The sequence below is a fragment of the Salarias fasciatus genome, unplaced genomic scaffold (assembly GCF_902148845.1).
Source record: "Salarias fasciatus unplaced genomic scaffold, fSalaFa1.1, whole genome shotgun sequence".
Classification (NCBI taxonomy): Eukaryota; Metazoa; Chordata; class Actinopteri; order Blenniiformes; family Blenniidae; genus Salarias; species Salarias fasciatus.
In genome coordinates, this window is record NW_021941399.1 from 240,278 (window position 1) to 260,713 (window position 20,436).

The window sequence follows — 20,436 nt, forward strand, 5'->3', positions numbered from 1 at the left end:
GGCTGCAACCAAAGCAGGAGTGGACATGTCAGCTTCAGGCTCAGTTACATCTGGCTTTTTGCTGGAGAACAGCTCCAGGCGTATAAATCCAGATGTCAGTGACGGATAAACCTCGAAACTAAGGAAGCAAAACAGCTCTATTTACTTCACCAACTGAAGTACCGTAAAACAGCAGGAAATATGAAATCAGAAATCTGTTTTGAACTAATTCCCCCAAGAAGAAGACAAATTACGACATAATCAGAGCAGAAACTGGATTTGAGGAATCAGTGTCCTTTGACAGTTACAGCATTTCTTCCTCCGAATGAGAATCTCTTCTTGTCAGAAAACATCCACCAGGTCATTTCACAGCTGCAGTAACATTTCGTTCCCATATCTTTTGCTCTGTGGTCATTTATTATTCTCTCCTGGAGAACCAGGAGTCGCTGTTAGCCCCCCGCCCCCCACATTATTTACCCTCTTGGTTTATCTTGCTGCGTTTAGCTCTGCACACCAGATCAACTCTCCTCACACTGCTGGACTGGTTCCTCAGACCTGCTTCTCACACGATGACTGTGGAGATGGGGAAAGACGTTGCAGTTGTCGTACCTGTGGTGCTGGTCTTGCTGGAGTCAGAAGGATTCGATGAGTCTGTCCGTCGATCCTCGGCCACTGAAGGAAAGTCACCTCAGGATCAATGACTCACTGCTGATACCAGAGCTCCCACTCTGCAGCGACGGGAGGCGATTGGCCAGCGGGGGGCTGTAACCACCAGATAACCACGAGTTTCACTCCACCCTCCAGCTTCGAGGTTGAGCTCACAGACGCTTCAACCAGCTGGTTGAACAGATCATCTGTTGTAAATCAGAGAGTGAGAGTGAGGCTGCAGCTGCAATTCCCCACAGTTAGATCATTTACTACGATCCTGTAAAAAAAAAAAAAAGTGTCGACCATGCTGCCCTCTGCAAGTGTTTTGCAGGTGATCAGCTGTTCACCACGCTGGTTGAAGTGAAAACACATCACTGTTGTGAAGCGTGCAGGATTTTATCCTGGTAAACCAGTGCAGGAGACAAACACAGCAGGTGTGATGAGAGGTGTGTTCACTGCGCTCTCGCTGGACTGACGTGAACCTTGATCCTGTTCTCCTGAAGCTCCGTCTAAATCTGTCACCTCTCAATACCTTCCTCTCACATGACCTCTGCTCCTTCACATGAAGTGGCTTTCATCGGGGTGGGGGTGGGGTGGGGGGGGTCACGAGCTGACTGATGTGATTTATAGTCCAGGAACTGCGGAACTTTTGAGCTGAAATGTGTGGAAAGCAGAACCGACTCCCCAGGATCAAATATTTACCCTTCTCTTCCATATCTAATCACAGCATGCGGCTCCATGTTTGCCCTCCAGAAGGCTTCTATTCTCCCCTCAACTCTCTTCATGCCAGCGGAATAAATGCAGTCTCTTTCTGTGGAGGGACGAAGGAACAAGCTGCTCTCCAGGAGGTTCACTTCTCCACTATTTGAGGGATGATTTGGATTTTGAAAGACATTAAAAAAACAACATTTGAGTACAGTTTTCATGATACCAGAATCCATCAGGTGTCCCGAGCAGATCGAGGCGACGTGAAAACAGGAAGTGTTCAGAACAGGATGTTTCTTCATGTTAAATCTCGTTTTTTCCCTCACTGTACTCCATTAATGAAGGATGACCTTCCTCTTCCTCTTCTTCTTCTTCCTCCTCCTCACTCTGTCACGCTGGTGACAGCTGTGTTTGAGCCTCCTCCTCTCGGGGTCGGGGGTCAAACCTGGGCTGCTGGCGGGTCTGAGAGCTCCGGCTCTGAGTGTCTGTTGACACGCTTCATTGAATAAATGCCCCCATCGTCCTCCCCGAAACGCCGTCCTTTACAGGATTAAGCCGAGACAAACATGTCTTTCTTGGCGCTGGGAGGCGGCGCCGCCGCCCGCCGGGCCAGAGCACGTCTCCATCTCCGCTCCGGCGGCCAATGGCTGCCGGCCCAGCTGTGACCGGACCGCTCAGGTCCACGTACGCCTCGCAGGTCACCGCCTCGCCTTTAAAACCCGGCCGCTCAGACCGGGAGCTCCAGAGAAGCGAAGCGTCTCATTCTGAGCAGCATGAGGACGGCAGGACGCTGAGAGGACAAGGTTTACACAGAAGCAGGCAATCACGAGGACTAACCCTGAGGAACCATCAGGAGCAGAGGTGAGGCCATGCTGGTTTCTAGAAGGTGGGATAAGAAAACAGACTTTAATTGGGTCAATCTGTCCCTTTCTGTTCTGGTCAGTTCTAAAACTGACTGCTGGCAGTGGATCCCAGTCTTTACTGGAAGATCGTAGTGATTTGAAATCTTCATTCTCTCAACCTCTGGTCTTTGGAAGCGCTCCGGTTCCACCTGTCCTGGTCTCTGACCAGACTGTGGACCACTTCAGGAACCGGGACGACCTTCGCTCTGCTGAAAGGTGGAGCGGTTTCCTGCAGAGAGACGTCTGTCTGTGTGATCATTGATTCTTGTTGAATCCTGGGAGTTTTTGGGGAGCAGATGAGGTATTCCGGTCATGTTTGGTCTTGAATATGAATATCGTGTGTAATCTTATGCTTGCGGTGCTCCTGTCCAGGAACTCCTCAGGCTCTAACTGGAATCTGCTCGACACCAACTTCAGTTTGCAGTAAGTTTAGATAAGTGTCCTAACTGATGGATTTGTAATGAAAGTGTGGTCTGCTTTAGTTGTACTGAGGCGTTTCAGTCCCTGTTAACATGACGAGGACGTCCAGTGAAAACTTTAAAGCACCCGGGCTCCGTCTCCTGGTGGACCAGGACCACCAGCAGCCCCATCCGGAGCTCAGTGCAGTTCGGGCTTTTATTTTGTTGTCTTTGTATTTATTTTTTGATGGGTTCGGTCAGATCCTTCAGGCCACGTTACACATTTTCAAGTGAAAACACTGGTTGCATTTTGGGTTTCTGTTTCCATGACAACGGTACTTGGAGCCAATACAAAACGCAACTTTCTGAAAACACTCCGACGGCATCTCCATAAAAACTAGAAAACTGCAAATGTCTGAACTGCTGCTCCTGATCTTGGTCCTGGTACTGTTTGTGGTCCTGGTTCTTGTTATGGTCCTGTTTCTGGTTCTGGTCCTGGTCTGGTGCACCGGTCGTAGTGAACAGTTGTTTTGCACATTAAATGGACAATAAGAACAATGCTTTCCTCCAGAGTGTCATGACTTCCAATCCATGTTCTCCTGGTTCCAGTCCAGATTCTCCTGGACTTGGTAGTTTTAGACCAGGGGTGTCAAACTCGTGCCAGAAAGGGCCGAGTGGCTGCAGGTTTTCGTTCCAACCAAGCAGGAGAACACCAGATTCCACTCATTTCATCAAGCTCCACTGAAGACCTGATGAAATGAGGAGTCTGGTGCTCCTGCTTGGTTGGAAGGAAAACCTGCAGCCATGCGGCTCTTCCTGGCACCAGTTTGACCCCCCCCCCTGTTTTAGACAGTCACCATAACAATTCAAGTTGGTGTTCCGTCCATATGAATCATTGTTCGTGTTTAGACTGTATTGTTCTCCGTGTTGTTCTCTGCAGCATGATTGTGTGGTTTCATTGCTAAAGCAGCCAACAGCACCATCCCGTGGCAGAACATGTGAACTGCACGGGTTTCAGCGTAAACAGACGTCATTCTCAAAACGCTGCTGTGTGAATGTGAAAGTTTTCTAAAACGAAATCACAGAGATGTGTTCTCAGTTTTGTTGCCACGGCTGCTTCAGCCTCAGAGCAAACAGGAGGAAATAAAGTACCTGGTCTGCAGATCCAGAGGTGTCCTGATAGACGCTGGACCAGGGTCAGCTGGTCCCGGGTCAGCCTGAAGGAGTCCAGAGGTGTCCTGATGGCAGCTGGTCCAGGGTCAGCTGGTCCAGTGAGTGTAGTCCAGGTAGTCTTCAGGGTCCAGCGGTTCCCCTTGGCCAGTCTCTCAGACAGATCTTCACCTCCAGGCGGATCAGTGGAAGCTCCACCCAGGTCCCTCCAGGTCCCTCTGAGTCCAGACTCCTCCTCCAGGCTGCTTTAGCTGTGAATGCTAACAGAGCTAACTGGTCTCTGGACCATACGCCCTCTTTTACCCGGACATGTCCTCTTTTTACTTCCTGTCCAGGGCGTCTGGGCGGGACAAGGAAATGTCCAGTGTCCACTGTTTCTCAGCACGTGAACGTAAATTGAGCAGCGCTTTGCACACAGTACTGTGATGTAGCGCCAGCCCTCTGGGCTTCGTTCCCTCCTTGCACTGCCTTCATTGTGTTGTGCTGAACAAATAAACCAAAGTAAATAAACATGATAACACTTTGTTGCGTGATGTAATTACCGAGAGGCGGTCCTGTGAGCCGATCTGCGCAGCGCGCGCACGCGCGCGCACACACACGAACTGCAAAAAAAAAAAAAAAAAAAAAAAAAAAATCCAACATACCAAGATGAAAAATAGAATGTAGAAGAAAAGCAGGATGAAGAAAACAATGAAAGATTAAAAGTATATATCTTTTTTGTTTGTTAAGTTAGTGTTTTGGTGAGACTCTTATATTCTTCTATCTTATTACAGTTATTAAGAAATATATTGTTGAAGCTGGATTTTCTAACAGAAGAGTATTTAGAACATTAGGCTATTTAATATTTGTAAAGAGTCTGAGAGCTATTATTTTGTTACAAGTTTTTACATTTCATTTTATTTTGTTGAAGATATTGAAGTTATGATGAAGTTATGATGTATAAGTTGATGAAGTTATTTTCATCATTGAAGCATAGTAAAGCATGTTCATCAACCTCTGAGAAGCCTATCTGAATTTGTGTCTCACCCCCCCTGCCAGTCCTCTTTTTTGAAATTCAAAATATGGTCACCCGACCCTAAAACCAGATTATTAGCAGCGGCTGCGGGTGTCTGGAGTCTACCCTGGATCCCAGTGGCGGATCGTGCATTTCACACTACGACAGATCACCTCTCAATAACTATTTCATGTCTTTAAACAAATTCTTAATATACAGATATGCAGTTGTTGCATAGCAGATAGATACTTGTGCAGCCAGAATAAATGCTTTTGCTGAAGTGCACAAGTCTCCAACTGCACATACAATAAGCATCAACAACTTAATAAAACATCAATATTATTTAGGAAAAGAGGAACATTTTACTCACCAAAATCTCGATTATTTGTAAACAAAATCCATCCTCCTTTCCTTCTCTCACCTGAGTGTTTTGGACACTCATGTGAAGAGAGGAGCAGAGCTGTCGACCGATCTCCACCTGGTGGTGAGTTGGATTCGCTGGCGGAGGAGGAAACCGGACAGACTTGGCAGAACCAAATGTGTTGTGAGGGTCTGCTGGGACCGTCTGGTGGAACCGTCTGTCAGCAGGGTTTTCAACTCCCACCTCCGGGAGAGCTTCTCTCATGTCCCTGGGGACATTGAGTCCCAGTGGACCATGTTGTCCACCTACTTTTTGAAGCAGCTGTTCGGAGCTGTGGTCGTAAGGTCTCCTGTGCCTGTCATGGCGGCAACCCCCGAACCCGGTGGTGGAGACAGGAAGTAAGGGCTGCCGTCAAGCTGAAGAAGGAGTCCTATCGAGCCTTGTTGGCTCATGGGACTCCAGAAGCAGCTGATAGGTACCGGCAGGCCAAGCGAACTGCAGCCTGAGTGGTCGTGGAGGAAAAACTCGGGTCTGGGAGGAGTTCGGGGAGGCCATGGAGGAGGACTATCAGTTGGCCTCAAAGAAATTCTGGCAAACCGTCCGGCGCCTCAGGAGGGGAAAACAGGTCTCCGCCAACACTGTTTACAGTGGAGGAGGAGCTTCTGACCTCAACTGGGGATATTGTTGGACGGTGGAAGGAATACTTCGAGGACCTCCTCAATGCCGTTGCTACGTCTTCCTGGAGGAAGCAGAGGCTGAGGTCTCAGAGGCAGACTCGTCCCAAGCTGAAGTCACCGAGGTGGTCGGTATGCTCCTTGGTGGCAAGGCACCGGGGGTGGATGAGATTCGCACTGAGTACCTGAAGTCTCTGGATGTTCAGGACTGTCTTGGTTGACACGTCTCTGCAACATCGTGTGGTGTTCGGGGACGGTGCCTCTGGATTGGCAGACCGGGGTAGTGGTCCCCCTGTTTAAAAAGGGGGACCGGAGGATGCGCTACAACTATAGGGGGATCACACTCCTCAACCTCCCCGGGAAAGTCTATGCCAGGGTACTGGAGAGGAGGATTCGACCGATAGCTGAACCTCAGATTCAGGAGGAACAATGTGGTTTTCGTCCTGGTCGTGGAACACTGGACCGGCTCTATAGTCTCCATAGATGCTCGAGGGCTTGTGGGAGTTTGCCCAACCAGTCCACATGAGTTTTGTGGATTTGGAGAAGGCATTCGACCGCGTCCCTCGTGGTATCTTGTGGGGGGTGCTCCGGGAAAATGGAGTCCGGGGCCCCTTGTTAAGGGCTGTCCGGTCTCTGTGTGACCGGAGTAGGAGTCTGGTCCGCATTGCCGGCAGTAAGTCGGACCTGTTCCCGGTGCATGTTGGACTCCGGCAGGGCTGAACTTTGTCACTGGTTCTGTTTATAATCTTTGTGGACAGAATTTCTAGGTGCAGCCAGGGGCCGGAGGGGGTCCGGTTCGGGGACCACAGGATTTCATCGCTGCTTTTTGCAGATGATGTTGTCCTGTTGGCTTCATCGAACCCGGACCATCATGCACTGGGGTGGTTGGCAGCCGAGTGTGAAGCGACAGGGATGAGGATCAGCACCTCCAAATCCGAGGCCATGGTCCTCGACCGGAAGAAGGTGGTCTGGCCCCTCCAGGTCGGTGGAGAGACTCTGGCCCAAGCGGAGGAGTTTAAGTGTCTTGGGGTCTTGTTCACGAGTGGGGGACGGATGGAGCGTGAGATTGACAGGCGGATCGGTGCAGCGGCTGCAGTGATGCGGTCATTGTATCGGTCCGTTGTGGTGAAGAGGGAGCTGAGCCGAAAGGCGAAGCTCTCGATTTACCGGTCAGTCTATGTTCCCACCCTCACCTATGGTCATGAGCTTTGGGTCAGGACCGAAAGGACAAGATCCCGGATACAAGCGGCCGAAATGAGCTTCCTCCGTAGGGGGGCTGGACTCCCTTAGAGATAGGAGGAGGAGCTCAGTCACCAGAGAGGAGCTCGGAGTAGAGCCGCTACTCCTCCACATCCAGAGGAGCAGCTGAGGAGGCTCGGACATCTGTTTAGGATGCCTCCTGGACGCCTCCCTAGGGAGGTATTCCCGGCATGTCCCACTGGGAGGAGACCCCGGGGAAGACCCAGGACACGCTGGAGAGACTATGTCTCTTGGCTGGCCTGGGAACGCCTTGGGATCCTCCCAGAAGAGCTGGAGGAAGTGTCTGGGGACAGGGAAGTTTGGGCATCTCTGCTGAGACTGCTGCCCCCCCTCCTCCGACCTGGCCCCGGATAAGCGGTAGAAAATGGAAAAAAAATGGAATCTTACTTTTTCTTCTCTCGTCGGTTGAACTTTGATGATTAAAAATCATCTTTTTGGTCACATTAATTGTCTTTTTTACAGATATTGCACACATGATGGCTGGAGTTGTGGAGATTTTCCTCCTGGCTCTCCTCAGTCTGCAGACAGTGACGGGGACGGGGTGAGTCCATTCAGTCCATTCAGTCCTCAGAACTCTCTTCTCTCTCCCACGTTCCCAGTTTGACTGCAGGAAGGTCGTTCTCTTGTTCTAAAGTGATAACTAGAAAAACCAGGCCGTCCATGAGACCCGCTATTGGACTGTGAGACGGAGAAGCCTGATTGGTCCCTCTAGAGAACTCACTTTATCCTTCAGTCCAAATTCAAAACATTCTTTTGTTCATTTTCCCACATGATATGAGTCATGCAGAAAGAAACCAGAGGAACGCCTCCAGGAAGAACCCAGCTGTCGGTTCTCTGATTCCCAGAAACAGGGACAGGTCCCTGAAGTCAGGGTCCTGATCTGAAAGTGATTGATAGTCCTTTTTGTTGGTTTTGAAATCAAAGACGTGTGAATACCAGTAAACACATTTGTTAATCAAACTAAACTTGATTATTCTGGTGGTTTTCACGCTTTTCTTGTGACATTTGCTGGTTATAACAGTTGAGTGCTCATTTTTCACACCTTTCCATTTACTAAAGTGTTCAGTTGCATTTTGTGATGAATATCGAGAAACACAAGTGAATCCTTTAATTTAAGACTGTTAATGTGGTCTCAGTCCCTTTCTCCAGGGTGGCGCCCCTCAATTGTTAATTATTAAATGAAAACTTAAATCAATAAATATTTCCAGTAATCTATTACTGACAGTGGTTTATTGCTCATGACAGTTTGTCCACCCTGCTGGAGCTGTTTGGCGTTGATGTTGCAGGCACTGGTGTGAACATGTGGTGGAGGAGAGCGTGGATCGAGTGCTGTCCCCCCGCCTGCAGCGTGAAGCCAGCTGCTCGGAGGTGTACCAGTACGACACGCAGGGCTGGAGGCTGGACGTGGACAGGATGCGCGCCAAGCACGGCGGCGACGACGGCATCGCTCTGTACTACAAGCAGCAGGGGCCCAGAGCGTCCTGCTTCCTCTACAAGTATGGACCCGTTGCCATAGCAACGCTTTCAGGAGAAACGCATCATTCTGCTTTTTCTGTTCAGAACATTTTCACGTTCATGTAGAAACAGTAAAACAATGCAGTGAGCAGGACGGGCCAGCGCAGAGGTTCAGTGCTTTTTTCAGGCCTGCATGAGGCCAGGTCAACATTAGGATGCACAGAATATCAGCACATCAGGATATCAACATCCATGTTATGAAGTTTTCTACAGACTGATTGAACTGCCGGAAATTGCCATACGCTGTGCACTGCTCTGTAAATTCAACAGGACAGAATCTTAAGTATGTAAGAAAAGCTGCAATCGGTTCACAAAACCTGTGAAATTAACTAATTAAAAGCTCTTCAAATGGGACAGATGTCAGGACCATAAAATTCAGGGGGAAAAAAAAAATCCCAAACTATGCTCGAGGATCACACCGGTTGGTTGAATGATTCAGAGTTCAGAGGAAGAGCACGGTTTCCTGAAAGAACAAAACACAAAATGTGTCTTATAGAAGTCTGCTGATCAGTTCATTGTCTTTTACTGACCTTTGCTTTGATGGCGTTAAAATTAAAGAGCCCTCTTTGCTTTTTTTTTTTTAAAGCTGTATTTTAATGTTAAGGAATTTCATTTAGGAGCACTTCCGGTGCAGCCGGAAGTGTAGCGCTAAGACGCGCGATTTCGATATGAGAAAAAAAACTCTGAAAATTAATGTAAAGAACGACGAAAACGGGATACAGGACGGATGAGTTTAAGCTTAAAAGCACCTCGCTTGAATTCAGAAGAAGGTATTTTGTTTTTGTTGTGTCTTTTATTACGGTTTTCTGCGGTGTAAATTAATTTAGGAGTTTAACAAATGTTAGCTTCTGTTCATCAGACGCTGCTAGCTTAATATGTTGACATATTTTTTACAAAGAAGCGCTAAATGTCAGTAATATTGCATTTAATGTTTGTACATGTAGAGTCCAGGTTGTTTTAAAGCAGGGTTCTGTAACCTTTATGACCAAAACAGTAATTTTATTGACTTTCCACCAAGTGTTCTGGAGCCATAAAGAACATTTAACCTTTTAAATGAGGCGAAACGCAGCTTCTGAAAAACTAAAACTTATTATGATGCTTTTATGATGGTTTGACTACAGTTCATAGTAGTGAACATTTTATTACATTTAGCCTATTTTTGTACCTGATTTTAACAGTTGTGCTCCTTTTTTTAAGCCTTTTTTCACTTATAATTTCGAAATTTTAGCTGTTTTAACCATTTTGCCTCTTTGTAAGCAGTTAGGCACCTTCTTCCAACCATATTTAATTTTCTTTTTTAAGAAATTCTAGACATTTCAGGTTTTTTAAGCCATTCTGTCATTTTTTACTTCCATATCTGGTGGTTTTATCAATTTTTTACTTGAACTTAGTTTTTTTGAACCCCTTTTGAACCAAGAGCGACCGATCATTTTGGAAGGTACTGTGGTGTGTCACTATGTTAAAAATAAGTTAAATGTTTATTCACTTTCCCTGTTGTGAAAGCTTCATGGGGCCGCTACAGAGAGACTTAAGAACCACGTGTGGCTCCAGAGCCGCAGGTTGAACACCCCTGTTTTAAAGTGTCAGTGGTAAAATTATAAGAGCTCATTTGTGTTTATCATTTATTTTACTGTATATTCATCCTTCCTGTAGCTTTTATAGTGTTTCCTGAATAAAATATCGAAGCACAGAAGGTGAATTTCTGTTCAGAATAAGGCTGAATGTGAATAAATGTCTTGTGACACGGCAGTACGCTTCACCGTTGCTTGGCTGGAGTCGTTATGTCCGTCCTCTCTGCTCCAGGAGCGTTAAAATGGGCTGAAGCAGGTAAAGCTTCTGGCTCTTCTGCCTCCTCAGACCTCCAGAAGTGGACCACTCCAGGGTGAACAGGACGGTGAGGAGCTGCTGCGAGGGCTGGGGAGGAGCGCGCTGCACTGAAGGTCAGCCCAGATCGAACGCAGGTCTGGCTGTAACTCGCCGTGACCCCGTCCCCGTTCCTGACGAAATGCCGCTGATCTGGAACCAGGCGTGGGCGTGCGGGGGCGCTGCTTCTCCACGTGGAGCTGCCAGGAGTTCCCCGGAGTCCACAACTCGTCCCTGATGTCGGTGGAGCAGTGCTGCGGCGGCCTGTGGGGGCGGAGCTGGAGGAACGCCTCGGACCACGCCTGCCTGTCCTGCACATACACCCTGCTCCCAGGTCAGAGGGGGCACGGGGTCGCGGGCTGGCTGCCGGGGTCAAGCCAGTCTGAGAAAAGCAGACAGGGATCTCAGCTTTTGGACGTCTCTCCCGTCTCCTCCGTCCTCAGACTCGCCGTCGTCCCCCCGGGTGCGCGGCGCTCTGCTCCCCCAGGGCTCGGCCACGTGCTCGTCCTGGGGGGGAGCTCACTACCGGACCTTCGACCGGCGACACTTCCACTTCCAGGGTGGCTGCACCTACCTCCTGGCCTCGTCTGCCGACGGCACCTGGGCCGTGTACATCGGCACGGCGTGCGACGGGCGAGGACACTGCAGCAAGGTCCGCCGCCAACTCGCTGTCACATCAGATCCCACGGGTTGGATTCTGGCTGTTTTCCTTCTGAACTGAGTGTGTGTGTGTGTGTGTGTGTGTGTGTGGCTCCCAGGCACTAAGGATGATGCTGGGTCTGGACTTGGTTTCAGTTCAGAATGGAACCTTGACCCTGAACGAGCTCGCTGTCCCAAACGGAGAGCCGCTCTTTCAGAACGGTAAATTCGAGCTGCCGCTGAGGCAACAGTCGGGAGACTCGGCGGTGCTGATTGGACAGTGTTGTTTCCCTGTCCGCTGCAGGAGTGAGCGTCCGCTGGCTGGGCGACTTCCTGTTTGTGGAGAGCGGCCTGGGGGTGAGGCTGAAGTTCGACCTGAACAACACAGTGTACCTGACGGTGACGGCAGAGCACCTGGGGGCCACCAGGGGGCTCTGTGGAGTCTACAACAACGACCCCGGCGGTGGGCCAATCTCCTCCTCCTCTTCCTCCTGCTCCTCCTCTTCCTCCTGCTCCTCCTCCTCCTCCTCCTCTGTGAAAGTGGCGTCTGGCGGCTCATTAAAACTCTGTGTCTGCAGATGATTTCACCACCGTGAGTGGCTCGGTGTCGCTGTACGCCGCCAGCTTTGGAAACTCCTGGAAAGTTCCAGACCGACGCAACGAAGTAGTAGTTCTTTCCTTTATTTATTTATTTATTTATTTTTTAAGATGGCAGCTTCAAGATCTGCAGCAGCAAAACTCCAGTCAGTGAAATAGAGCAGCAGCAGTGAGGGGGTCACCATGCGCCCCCTTGTGGGTGCAGGGAAGAACTGTGAATTCAGATAAACTTGAAGATGAAAGTTGTGTGTGTTTGTGAGTGTGTATCTGTGTGTGTTTGACCAGTGTGTGTCCTGACCGTCCTCCAGGACTGCAGCGATGCGGCCGAGCTCGGCCACAGCTGCGACGTCGAGGCGGACGACGGCCTGCGGCGGCGGGCAGAAGCCGAGTGCCACCGGCTGCTGCAGAGCCCCTTCACACACTGCCACCAGCGGGTGAGGCCCTCACACACACACACACACACACACACATAACACATACTCACACACTTTCACCCGCTGAGCTGCGTCTGTCCCCCAGCTGGACCCCGCGGTCTACACAGAGGCCTGCCTGTACCTGTACTGCAGCGTGCCGCCGGCCGCCCGGCGGGCCGCCGTGTGCGACACGCTGGCCAGCTACGCCCGGGACTGCGCCCAGCAGCAGGTGGTCCTGGCCTGGAGGACGGACGCCCTCTGTGGTAACGGCATGCAGAGAGCGTCTCTGGCGCGTCTCGGCTGTTTCCAGTCGGTCTCTGTGACTCGCCGCTGCCCCCTCTGGTGCTCAGTGGAATATGTCCTCCGCTCTGTGTCCTCTCAGCCCGAGTCTGTCCCGGAGGACAGGTCTTCTCCGACTGTGTGTCCTCCTGCGCCCCCAGCTGCGCCTCCCCCCAGCCCCCCGGGCCTCCGGCTCGCTGCAGGGAGGAGTGTGTGGGGGGGTGCGAGTGCCCCCCCGGCCTGTTCCTGCACCGGGGCCTGTGCCTGCAGCCCGACCGCTGTCCCTGTTTCCACCGGAGACGCTCCTACCAGGCGGGGGACACCATCCAGCAGCAGTGCAACACCTGGTGAGACGTCTCGTCTTCATCTTCACCCCCCTCCTCCTCCCTGACCCCCCCCCCCCCCCCCTCCTCCAGCACCTGCAGAGCAGGACAGTGGCAGTGCTCCAGGGAGAAGTGTGCAGCCCAGTGCAGCCTGATGGGGGCGCTGCAGGTCACCACCTTTGACAGGAAGCGGTACTCCCTGCAGGGGGGGGACTGCCCCTTCATCGCTGTGGAGGTGAGACGCGGGTGGAGACACCCCCGCCTTCATGCAGCAGACATCAGAAAAGCCTCGCCGTCCTCCTCAACCTGTGGCGTCTTCGGGCTGCAGGACTTTGTGGACAAGAAGCTGGTGGTGAGCCTGCGCTGCGGGGAGTGTACGGCGGGTGGAGGAGGAGGAGGAGGAGGAGGAGGAAGAGGAGGGTGTCTGAAGGAGGTGTCGGTCACTGCTCTTCGCACCACAGTCACCATCACCGACACCGGTGAGTCACCGAAACACCGAAACACTGAAACACCGTCACCACAAAACAAAAACAGCATGTAAAGATGGTTCAGTAGTGTCAACTGATGTTCCTGAAGAGACATGAAGACAAGGGGACGAGGGGACGAGGGGGCAGAGAAACAGGGAGGCAGGGACACAAGGACGACTGTGGAGGATTGGACCATAAGTTGAACCAGGTTGACTGAACCAGCCTCGGAGGAGACTTCCTGCAGAACCAGACTCAGAAGTTGGGGTTTCGGGGCTCGAAGGAGAGAAAAGCACAGACAGATTGTTGGCAGGGATTCAAACCGTGGTTACGGTTGCGGGGTAGAGATTCTCTGTCGTTCTTTTGGAGGAACAGCTGACTTTCAGTCTCCAGTAGAATAAAAGGTGAGCGTCAGCTGGACCTGTGCCGATCACACCCCTCCATCTTTGATTGGACTGACCGGTACGAGTGTCTCCGGTTGTTTCCTTTCACGGTGGTTACCACGGTAACGGTGCAGATCACACTCCGGTGCAGCAGTTCGGACCTCGGTGCTCCTCACTGAACCGGTTCTGCCTCCTGGGTGTTTGAGCTCAGCCTCCTGTTCTCTGACTCTCAGGCGCAGTGATGCTGAACGGCCAGAGGGAGGCGCTGCCCGCGGTGACGGGGGACCTGGTGGTCCGCCGGCCGTCCTCCTCCTTCCTGCTGGTCCAGACCTTCGGGGCCCAGCTGCTCTGGTTCCTGCAGGGACCCCTAGTCCTGGTTTCCCTGCAGCCTGGCTTCTCTAACAAGGTGAGGTCCGCCGACCCCCGTCAGGCCAGAGGCCGACGCCCTGCCGGAGTGCCCACGAGCGTCCGAAGACCAGCCCAGAGACCCGTTTCCACCCGCTGTCTTTCAGGTCCGCGGCCTGTGCGGGACCCTGACCTGGAACCAGCTGGACGACTTCACCACGCCCGACGGAGACGTGGAGACCAGCGTCCGGTCGTTTGCCGACAAGTTCCGTACGGAGCGGTGCGTGCTGCCGCCGGGCGCCGCCCCGGACCCCTGCTCCACCTACAGCCAGAGGCGGGGCCACGCCGAGGCGCTGTGCGCCGTGGTCCACAGCGCCGTCTTCCAGGTCAGGAACCAGGATAGAGAGACTGCAGCTGGCTCTGCTGGACTCAGGCTGGAGTACAGTCTGGTTACCATGACAACCTGAGAGGTTCTAATAGCTCTACAGGTTCAGCAGCTTTTTGTGTCTGAGTCATTTTAATGATTTTTTTTTTTCAGTTATTTATTCATTTCTGTACATTTTTGGCAGTTTTACATTTTTTTGATTATGACAGCATTTTTGATTTTCTGTGTTTAAACCTTTTTTTGTAGCTTTTTTTTATATTGTCATTTTTCTCTTTAGTTGTTTTCACTTTTTTCTCAGCATTTTTAGCCATTTTTGTTGATTCAGAATTTTCATTATTTCATCTTTCAATTGCTTGCCTACAGTTTAGTTTTGAATTTTAGATTTATTCTTAAATTTATATATAGCATCTTTTTTGAAAAATTTAATTTCCAATTTTTGTTGAATTTTAGACTTTTTTGTTTAAATCCGTTTCAGCAACTTTATGCTTTTAGGAAATTTTAACGATTCCTTTCTATTGTTTTTTTTTTTTTTTTTTTTTTTTTTTGCGGTTTTCATATTTTTGGGCATTTTATCAGTTTTTGGTGTTTCATCTTTTTCAGTTATTTGCCAACAATTATGAACACTTTTGTCTGTTTTGAAAAAAATTGACCTTTTTCTTGGTTTGGACTCTTTCCATAATTTTAGCGTTTTCAGATATTTTGATTGTCTTCATGTGCATTTAGGACATCGGTTTGTTTTCTTTCTGAGCTGTTTTTCTTGCTGTGGCTCTCTCACTTTTATTATTAATGTTTTGTTTGCGTTGTTTCTTTCACAGCCTTTGTTAGTGTTTCAAACCATTTTATGTTTTTACTTTTAGTGATCGCAGCTGTTTTGTTGGTTTTGGATCTTTTATCCTGGTTCATTTCTTAATCCTTTTCCATGCAGCCGTGTCACGACGTGGTGGACAGGGATCCGTACTTCCGCCTGTGCCTGTCCGAGGTGTGCGGCTGCGCCCCCCACGGGGCGTGCCACTGCACCGTCCTCACGGCGTACGCCCGGCACTGCGCCCAGGAGGGCGTGGCCACGCCCTGGAGGAACCACACCTTCTGCCGTAAGTCCCGAGACCCAGAGCAGGAAGTGTCCGTCAGCGCGGCGCGCCGTGAGTTCAGGTTGCCTCAGCTCGACATGCCGCCAAACACTGAACAGTTTTTATGAATTTGGTTTAAAAATTTCCACAGCTAATGTTGATAAGATTCTGAGTGGATGGTTTAAGGGAGGATCAGTGATTAAACATCCAGTTAAAATTTAACATCCATTTACGTGACGTTTTCAAGGAAAAATGCAGAACTTTCAGTGTGTTTTGTTTCTATGGCAACAGTGTTTCCGAGTCACTGAAAACACAATTTTTAGGAAGCGATTTATTAAGTGTATGGCCCGTTTTACTCTGGTTACAGTGGCCTCCATAGTAATAAGCGGCTGTATTTCCACTGCATGCATTTCACGTGTGGCCTGACGCCCTGCAGCTGCAGCAGAGTCACCTGTGACCCGGCAGCCGCTCTGTTTTCTCCGTAAACGCCGGGGACTGGACGAAAGATGGTGGACTCATAAAACCACGGACAGCCAGATTCAAGTCCTCCAATATAATAGTTCCCCCTTGCAAACCTCTTCTCAGATACAGCATAATGGAAATACAGCCATTTATTACACCAGGCTGATGCTAGTAGCCTCTCACATCTATGGCCACATATCTATGTTGTAGCTCCTGCTGCGGAGCGTAGCACGGCGCAACACAATCCGTAACGCAACCCGTGTAAACTGAGCCAGTGCCGTGACACCGTCTCCATGGAAACGGGGAAAACACAGCTTTTCTAAACTGCTGCCACCGAACCTCCGAACCACGGTCGTAGAGAACAGTCGTGCAGTTTTCCAGTTGAAAGGTTGTCGTGGAAACAGAGACTCAAGCTGTGTTCTCGCTCATCCACCCACAGCACCATCATTTTAATGAAAAGACAATCCTCTTATCTCTGGAGAGCTGTGAGAGCTATTATATTATATTATATTATATTATATTATATTATATTATATTATAGGAGTGTAACGGTACACAAAAGCCACGGTACGGTACACACCTCGGTGTCAGGGTCACAGTTCGGTACGTTTTTCGGTACAGCGAGGAAAAAGAAACAAAAGCTCACATATCAGTGTTTCCTGCAGGGTAAAAGTTTGGTCGTGGGGGGGCAATGCCGAACAGTGCGCTGCTCACATGGAGCATCCAAGTGCTCGCTGCTGCTGCTCCGCGGTGCGCAGCTGCTAATTAGCTGCAAACGCATGGCTATTTATTTATTATAGGGCTGGACGATATGGTAAAAAAATTATCACAATTTTTTTTTCCATATCATTCAATCTCGATTATAATCATGGTATGTTATATTGTTTTTAAACCAGTTTTAAAGCATCTGCACTGAAAACTAGAACCAAAAAATAGTTTAGCATTTTATTAACAAACCAAGTAAATAGCAGTGCAAATTAAATAATATAAACATAGAGAAATATAACAACAATCTCACTGAACAGTGCAGTAAATGGAAGGAAAAAAAATCTAGCACCAAGAAAATAAAATCTTGCGATGCACCGTTTCTTTATTTTCAGTAAAAGACAAGAACTGAACGATCGTTAGTTAAAGTGTGACAGTTTCCAGCCCTGAGGATTTTCGTTGCTATAAAAGATTTAAAAAACTAAGAAACTGCCTGGAGATAATGAAGGTGCTTTAGAATGGAAACATTATTTTCACGTTCTGATGCTAAATATGCTGCTGCCATCATTAATGCTTGCAACAAATGTACAAAATTTAAATAATCTAGATTGGACAGATTAGACTTAAAATGTAACGGTGCAAAACTGCAATAATACAAAAAAATAGACAAAAGTAATCATGCATGTGATCATTTCTCTCCTCTTAGAATGTTGCTTGTATGGTGCAGTGGCCTGAAAAGACGATGCTGGCTACGTTTACGTGCAGTCAATATTCGTGTAAAGATCAATATTCCGGTTTCTGAAACATTTGGAGTAACCCCAGGAGATCCTCATTCAGACCACGACCACAGACGACGCCATGACTGCATTTGCACTTCATGCCACTCGGTGTGCTGTTTGCATGTTCAACCTTATTTTACACAGACACCACAGAGGAAGAACGGCGCTGCAGCGCTGCAGGCTCTCTGACTGCATGTTGTTAGCGGCAAGACGTGGTAGGGCTGTCGCGGTCATCGCAAAAATGAAATATCGCGATGTCACGAAGCCCACCGCGGTGCATGATGGGCCATCGCCAACACCGCATTAACTCAACTCCGTTAAACATCAACTCCGTTAAAGCAACGCCGTAAACGCTCGACCACCGCTGATGTTACCGGAGCGGCCCTCCTACCGCTCCGGAAGTTTTGAGCATATCTTGCTTTATTAATGCCTCAAATCAGGTTTTAAAATGTATTTAACTTTTTACAGCAGCGTCACCTCTCACACTCCGCGCACTCGTTTCCCTGATAACACGCACACACACACCAACACACACAAAATAGTTGTATTATTAACTGTCAACAATAATCAAGAAAATATTAAAATTTGTAAAATAAGTCTCCCCGGCTGCGCACCCGGACGGACACCTGCACACGGTCCGTCCTCACCCTGCTCATTTGATTCTGGGACTGCAGGCTCCACAGGACAAAGGTATTTATTCAGAAAATATGTTCGTTCTAAAATTAATTTTTGGAAATGAAAAACACATGGTTTGCTGTGTTTTGATGGAGGAAATAATATTTTACCCGAATTTGTAACTGGCTCCTCTGGAGACGCTGCAGCTCCTGCTGTCAACTACGTGTTCGCTGTTGTGTTTAATTTTATTACATTCGTTTATTTATTTATTTTTTTTACACCATTTTATGTTATTATTATTTAGTTGTAAACTGACAGCAGCCTGCAGTAATGCTCTATACCTGGAGGTGACGCTGAGCGCTTCCATGCGCTGCATCCTCTTCACTCCAGTCAAGATCGCTGATGTCCGACATGTCTCCGCTTCTTCCACATTATATCTCTTATGCCTCTTTTTATTCTCTTTTTTTGGGGGGATTTGGTTGATATTTTTGGCCGTCTGTCTGATTGTCTGCTGTCAGAGCTGCTCCCTGTTCAGATGCCGCATATGAACCAAAGCAAATCAATAGCAGAAACGAGCAAGGCGAAGTGCGTCTTTTTTTTTATCTTTTGGAGGTATGAATGCTTTGTAGTATTATGTGTGTCATTGTTAGGACCTTATTTGCTTCAGAAAAACATGCAAGACACATATTTAGGAAAAGTCAAAGAATTAGAGGACAGGGGAATTATTTTTAACAGATTTATTAGAATTATAAAAACCCAAACGGTCTGTCAGACCGTCTTGGCTGTTCTGGTGTTTTCACAACTGTGAAAAAATACTGTTTTATATATATTACTTCAACCTTTTTCATTTATTATTCCATTCCACTATTCCACCAACCCCGTGTCCGCTCGTAAAACGCTTCCCACCGCTCCACCGACGTTTGTGCAACGTTTAATCGCCGCCCGGGCAACGCAGCGAAGCAGCGGTGGTCCAGCGTCCTAGACTGCGTTGGCCTGGCGGACCCGAGCGTCCACGAACTTGCGTCTAGCGGTGCCAAACTTGGACTGGGCGTTGGTGGAGCGGGGGTGAACGTTGCCGGGGCGGAACATTCAACGCTCCTCACCGCTCGGAATATTTTGTGCAGCTCAAAACTTTCGGAGCGGTGGGAGGGCCCCTCCGGTAACATCAGCGGTGGCCGAGCGTACACGGCGTTGCTTTAACGGAGGCCAACTTCTGTTAAACGGTGGTGAACGGTGGTGAGCGGTTACGAGCGGTGATGGATTTTTTTCACCGCTCCAGGGACGCTCCAGCAAAGTTGGGGCGGTGTGACCGGGCCCTAAGATCCGGCTGTGAAGCTGCAGCTGCCGCCGCCTCCTGCCACGCAGAGCCACGGCGCTCATTTCAACAAAAGTTGAAAAAAAAACCAACGTTGACAGGCTCTGTACTGCAGCAGCTACGTCACGGGAATTTAATCATGAGATTTTGACAGCGGTTCAACAAACGAATTTGCTAAATAGAGAGGGAAAAAAAAGAGAAAAGATGGTGCGTTTATATTGCAAATCGCGATGTTGAGCTGCCCTGACATATCGCAGGGGAAATTTCTCAATCGCGACAGCCCTAAGACGTGGTGATATGTGCAATGATGCGATGCACCGTTTTTCCAGTAAAAGAGAAGAGCTGAACGATCGTTAGTTAAACTAAAGACCAGATTCCTTGCGGATCGGTGAGCTAGCAGCGGTGAGCTAGCAGCGGATCGGTGAGCTAGCAGCGGTGCGGTGTGGAACAGCCTTTCCTGTCAGCAGCAGCCTCATCTTCAGAGGATAACGAGAAATCATGGCTGACTTCATCTGCTTCGCTGCCCTCGGCTCCACCTTCAGCTCATCTCTGTTTACTTCTCAGACAACTTACAGGCGGAAGCTGAGCAGGAAAAAGTCGCCTGTGATTGGCTGTGGTCGCGCACATTTCTGCCATGTCTGATCGAGTAAATGTGCTCACAGCTGATCACCGTGATCGACTGGAAATTAATCGTGATCACCAATCACGATCATATAATCACCCAGGCCTAATTTATTTTTTTTTTTTGTCCTGTCCGTTGTCTGGGCGCTGCAGAATGTAGCGTGGGCGGGGCGCCCGGACTGAAAAGGTCTGGCGGAAACCCTGCATGTGTACCAGATCATCTTTCCCAAGCTTTCCCTCGCAACAGCTTTACAGGAGCCTGGCGGGTCTTCCAGCTCCACACGCTGCAGCTCTCATTCCACTTGTACTTTATTCTTAGTTTGTCATGTTTGGATCTGTTTGTTCTTCTTCTTCTGTAGTAATGGTGGTTGCTGGCAGCTTTTAGGCTCATTACCGCCACCTATGGTTGGAATGAGGACTCACTTTTTTTTTTTTTTTTTTACTCATGTATTCGTCATGCGATTGTGTGTACCGACCCGTGACCCCCGTACCGTGACGGTACGGGACGAGTACAAATACCGTTACACTCATATTATATTATATTATATTATATTACATGATATTATGTGATATGA

At 49.1% G+C, this 20,436-nt stretch overlaps 1 protein-coding gene across 1 annotated transcript in view; it reads left to right on the forward strand.

Moving 5' to 3' along the window:
* Positions 1–7,567: 7,567 nt before the first annotated feature.
* Positions 7,568–20,436, forward strand: part of sspo (SCO-spondin) — a gene marked incomplete at its 3' end in the record, with an annotated part of 117,942 nt that continues 105,073 nt past the window's right edge. The window contains exons 1-16 of the mRNA XM_030087744.1: positions 7,568–7,632; positions 8,378–8,587; positions 10,464–10,546; positions 10,633–10,803; positions 10,913–11,121; positions 11,228–11,330; positions 11,413–11,571; positions 11,687–11,772; positions 12,014–12,139; positions 12,225–12,381; positions 12,501–12,744; positions 12,814–12,955; positions 13,049–13,199; positions 13,801–13,973; positions 14,080–14,298; positions 15,223–15,388. Coding sequence (XP_029943604.1) covers positions 7,568–7,632; positions 8,378–8,587; positions 10,464–10,546; positions 10,633–10,803; positions 10,913–11,121; positions 11,228–11,330; positions 11,413–11,571; positions 11,687–11,772; positions 12,014–12,139; positions 12,225–12,381; positions 12,501–12,744; positions 12,814–12,955; positions 13,049–13,199; positions 13,801–13,973; positions 14,080–14,298; positions 15,223–15,388 — 2,464 coding nt within the window. The remainder of the gene's footprint in view (positions 7,633–8,377; positions 8,588–10,463; positions 10,547–10,632; positions 10,804–10,912; positions 11,122–11,227; positions 11,331–11,412; positions 11,572–11,686; positions 11,773–12,013; positions 12,140–12,224; positions 12,382–12,500; positions 12,745–12,813; positions 12,956–13,048; positions 13,200–13,800; positions 13,974–14,079; positions 14,299–15,222; positions 15,389–20,436) is intronic.